The sequence below is a fragment of the Epinephelus lanceolatus genome, chromosome 3 (genome assembly GCF_041903045.1).
Source record: "Epinephelus lanceolatus isolate andai-2023 chromosome 3, ASM4190304v1, whole genome shotgun sequence".
NCBI lineage: Eukaryota > Metazoa > Chordata > Actinopteri > Perciformes > Serranidae > Epinephelus > Epinephelus lanceolatus.
Genome location: NC_135736.1, coordinates 5,534,768 through 5,539,859, shown reverse-complemented (window position 1 = coordinate 5,539,859; position 5,092 = coordinate 5,534,768). Strand labels below are relative to the sequence as shown.

Here is a 5,092-nt window from a genome sequence, read left to right as displayed (position 1 = left end):
AAGTGCATACAACAAGTGACATGGGAATATATTTAATAAAATGCAAGAAGAACCACCCACTCTTCCAAAGACACTGACATACCACAGAACCATCCCACAAACACAAACACACACACACACACACACACACACACACAAATGCAGATGCTTAAATCTAAAATGTGTGAGAATCACACTGGTGCTCAAGACTCCACCTCCAAATCAGTTCTATAAGACAGATCAGACCTTGTGAGCTACGGAACACAGTTTGATGTCAACAGCCACGGTAAGAGCCGACTTGATTGAGTAATCTGTGACATCAAATTTCTCCGATTACTCAGTCATTTGCTTAGTGACATCCAATTTACATTGAAATTTTCGATTCAAAATTTGCATTGTTTAACTGATTCTGTGCCTCTGCCTTTTACCTTCTGTTGCTTTTTATTTTCTTTTGTGCAGATGGCCAGGCTGTGGCATCTCATGCTCCTGTGCTGGGCATGGACTCCTCTGTGTCTACTGTCCAGTGTAAGCTTCAGAGGTACACCGCAGGAGTGTGAAAAGGCTCCCTTTGTCCCTGGTTACAATCTGGGTGGAGAGGGCTTCGACATCGTCACAATGGAACGGAAAGGTGCCTATGTCATCGACACTGAAACATGGAAGCTTGGCAATGGCACATGCAGGCTATTCAGCAACAGCTACATGAACCGAGAGAGCCAGAAGGTTCCAGTTGCCGTGGTGGACTGGAGAACCCTCCCTAAGTGCAGTTTGAAGGTCTCCGGTGTACTCTATGATTCTGTCGAAGCTCTTGTCAATGATTCCACCTCAGCTGTGTCCAATGATTGGAGAATTGGCCTTGAAATCTCTGTAATCCCACTCGTCACTCTTGGTGTTGGCTTTGGAGGTTCCCACTCCAAAGAATCTATCTTTGGCATGCAAAAGTCCAAACAAGACCGCTACACCTTCGCTGGCCATTCTGTCTACTGTAACTACTACCGGTGAGTATGTGGACAAGTGTCTTTTGTCATTTATCTGGTCAGTTCACTGAGATATGTTTTGTTTTACAGTGTCCTGGATAAATAACAATAATGACAGTAATTCTGTATAAAATAACATATACAGTCAAGTGAATAAAATGGGACTGTGATAGATTTTAACTAATCTTCTTTCTGTTCTTCACAGCTACAGACTGGCAACAAAACCTCCACTGAGTCATGATTTTGAATCAGCTGTGAACTCCCTTCCTTCCTATTCACCCGAAACATTGTCATTATATCGCAACCTGATTGACACTTATGGTACACATTACATCACACAAGTGTCGCTAGGAGGGCAAATAAAAGCAATCACTTCCATCAAGACCTGCGAGGCAACCATGAATGGACTGACAGCAACAGAAGTCAATGACTGTCTGTCAGTGGAGGCCTCTGCTAGCTTTGCAAGCACTGCCAGCATTAGGGCCGAATATAAGCACTGTCAGGAAAAGAAGGAGAAGTTAGGCCTTACCCAAGATTTCCGCACCATGTTTAATGAGCGTAACACAGAGGTCATTGGTGGACACATTGACGGTGCTGATATCCTCTTTGAAGGCCAATCAAACCCATCGGTCTATAACAGCTGGCTCGGCTCACTGAAAACCACACCTGATGTGGTCCAATACAACCTAAAGCCACTGCACACCATACTCCCAAGTGCTCATCCTGCCAGGGCCGGACTGAAGCAAGAGGTGGAGAAGTACATCAAGAAAAATGCAGTGTTGAAAAAATGCTCTGAAACCTGTAAGATTGGGCAAAGATCCAATAAAAGGGATCCTTGTGCTTGTGTTTGCAACAGTGATCAGAATATTAAGTCAAACTGCTGTCCTGCTGGGAAAGGTCTTGCTACATTAAAGGTTTTCAGGCTCTATGCACAAAGGTTGTATGGTGATAGGTGTACTCAGACAGATGGTTCAGTTGTGGTGAGATACGGAGATCAGATAAAGCGCACTACCATCATAAGTAACAACGACAATCCCACATGGCTGGAGACATTTGAATTTGGACCCATTGTCATTAATATGAGAGACAAACTTACGTTCCATGTTTATGATGAGGATACCTACTGGAATAGTGATCTACTTGGTGAGTGTTCATTTGATCTGCATAGAGGGAAAGTGAGTGACAGCTGTATGTTTGACTATGGTACCTTCTTCTTCTCCTACATAGTAGAATGTGCACCAAGTCTCGGTGGTCACCAATGTCAAGAATACATGCCCTCCCCCATGAGTCCCTCTTTGGCCAAGGTCTTCCACACCAGAAATGGGGTCCTTCTTGGAGACCTGGGGAAGAGGTATGCTCAGTCACTCAGTCAGTCAGGTTAAGGTCAGCTGTTGACATGAGATGTGGTTATGAAACAATAACAATTTTCTGATGATCATGCAAGTAGTTAATAGCATCTTTCACTGTTACTCTTTCTTTGTTTGACTTTGGTAAAAAGTTAATCTTAAAATGTAATCCAAAACTTTGTCTGTAAAAATTGATGTTTGATAATCTATCTTTTCTGCTGCTTCTTTATCATTTGTTAAAAACTCTGCCATTAAAGCATCGACAAAGACAACACCAGTGTCTGCCTGATTTTATGTGGTGAATGTTTCGACTGTGTAATTTAGTGGTTTACGTGTAAGGATTAGGGTTAGGAGGTTAGGGTCAGGGGGGCTAGGGTTAAGTTTAGGGTTTACTGAATGCAGCCACACATATAGACTTTCCAACCTTGTGTGTTCAACTTTGTAAAAAATAAATAAATAAATAAATGAATAAATAAAATAATTTAGATTAATAATAACTTTCATCTAAAGTTCCTCTGAATGAGGTGCCATTGAGTTGGATTTTAATACTTTTTTAAAGACTCCTTTTCATCTCTGGAAACATTTTTCAGCTACAGTATAACTAAGACACTCTTCCCTGTTGTGGGCTTAGGTGTAGAGTGGAAGGATTTGTGCTGAAAGAATACAAAGATACAGGTGTTAATTGCTTATTTGATCCTTATCTATGCTCACTGATAGCTCTTGTATTAAAAATGTAATCCTACAGCTGCTACTTTGATCACTGAACAAGTGTAATTTCATTTCTTGTTGTCCCACCAATTATAAATTGAGAAGAAATGGGCCTTCAGCAGTGTATTGCAATAAAAAAATATTCTATCCAACACATAATCATCAAATCACTGTGACGTTGTATCTAAAGGAAATGCAGATGACAACCGGGGGTGTCATAAATTGTAATAGCATGGGAGGAACAGAAACTCAAAATAAAGGAAGAGAAAATAATGTGAATGAAAAAGGGAGGGTAAGGAGAGTTAGGGTGATACACAAAAAAAACAAGTCAAACAAGACAGACAGAATAAAAAGCCACCCTCCTGCAGACATTTAGCTGTGAATCACATCAAAGCAGTGTGCACTTTAGTCATCTTTATCATAATATCCCATAGCTAACTATCTGAACAGCAGAAAGTAATCTGTGTGCTCCTGAGTTTGAACAAGATAACACAAGGTTTCATGGGCTGGGTTTGGTAGGTTGTGTGTGTGTGTGTGTGTGTGTGTGTGTGTGTGTGTGTGTGTGTGTGGTGATGGACAGCTGAGTATGGAAGGTCAAGGAGCACTGATATGGAAGCAGTATGACCTCTGACACTTTTATGTCTGTTTGAATGTCGACTGAACATTCACACCAAACTACATTATAATTTTGACTGCTTGGACGGCTCCTCTCTCTCTTTGGTGCAGGACAGAGAGATACAGAAGATCCTATATACCAACAGCCATCAGGCTTTTTATTTCTTTGACATATAATAGATGAGCTGACAGATAAGTGAATTTCCCCTTGGGTTGGTTGATTTAATAATAGTTTGATTTTGTCTTGATTGTGTGTGTGTGGTGTGTGTGTGTGTGTCTGTAGGTCAGAAGCGGAACGAGAGGGAGGCAGAGCGTCAGTCTCTGACTCACACTGGCGCTGACAGAAAAATTTCCTTTTTGGCCAAGACCTCCAGATATGATAAGGAACACATTGTCACTTTATTATCCAATCAGAACACATCATTAGCTCTGTGTCTGTGTCATGTTTACATTTATTAAAAGTGCTTTTTTTTTTATACATTAAATGTAAGAAAAACAAACGGTCAGTGATCATCACACATCGCAGTGACATATTAAAATAAGATATACTAAATTAAGATCAACATGTAACATTTTCTTGCTCTGAGAGGTCACAACAGTTTTATTGTTCTGCTGGGAACAACAATGGTAAACAATGATTGGACGCAGAGCGGACGGTCAGTACAGAATAGATGCTCAGCACAGAATAGTCGCTCAATGCAGAAGAGATGCTCAGTGCAAAAATAACACTCAGTACAGAAAAGACACTCAGTGCAGAGCTGACGCTTAGCACAGAATAGATGCTCAGTGTAGAATACACAGTCATTGCAGAAAAGATGCTCAGCACAGAACAGATGCTGAGTGCAAAATAGACGCATAGTGCAGAATGGGTGTGTGGTGTCAGTCCGACCACCCAATGGTTCAACTACCCATTAGTCCGACTACCCAAAGGTCCGACCTAGTAGTTGAATCCCATTAGTCCGACCTCCCAAAAATCCGACTGCAGTAAAGTTACATTTCAGGGGGGACCAGGCAACTTTCCCCTTTCAGTAAACACAGAGCAGCAGTACCACTAAACAACTGCAATGTCTCTATGCACGGACTGTGAGGACAGTTGCGTTTAACTCATCGACGGGAAATCACATCATCTGCTATATGTGACGTACATGCCCTTCAGTTGATGAAACTGAACTTCTAACCTAATGATATGTGTTGCTCATTTAACCCCTACTGTGACAGCGGTGAGAGACACCAAGGTCAAGAGCCAGGGAGGCTCAGACACCAAGATTATGAGCCAGGGAGGACAACAAGTGTCCTTGTTAGTCTCGAGAGATGTTGTGTCTTAGGAATGTCAAGGCGCCACATATTTTAACTGTTGATGTGCATGTGTTATGGGAACTATAAAGATAGCAGGGCAAGAGGACTTGCTAGGCATTCACTGACTGACTGTTCATGTGGTTGTATGTTTGAGTGTCTCCATTCATGAATGCT

The 5,092-nt window shown here is 41.6% G+C and overlaps 1 protein-coding gene across 1 annotated transcript; it reads left to right on the top strand.

The window, feature by feature from the left end:
* Nucleotides 1-202: 202 nt before the first annotated feature.
* Nucleotides 203-2,571, top strand: LOC117255845 (perforin-1-like). Its single transcript, XM_033625061.2, has 3 exons — nucleotides 203-265; nucleotides 439-974; nucleotides 1,159-2,571. Exons 1-3 carry the CDS (start codon nucleotides 251-253, stop codon nucleotides 2,333-2,335), a joined length of 1,728 nt encoding a protein of 575 aa, XP_033480952.2. The 5' UTR covers nucleotides 203-250; the 3' UTR covers nucleotides 2,336-2,571.
* Nucleotides 2,572-5,092: the final 2,521 nt, after the last annotated feature.

Excerpts from the sequence above, each read along its gene's own strand:
- LOC117255845 (XM_033625061.2), top strand. Across the intron at positions 975-1,158 it reads GTCTACTGTAACTACTACCG|CTACAGACTGGCAACAAAAC; the intron begins GTGAGTATGTGG and ends TGTTCTTCACAG.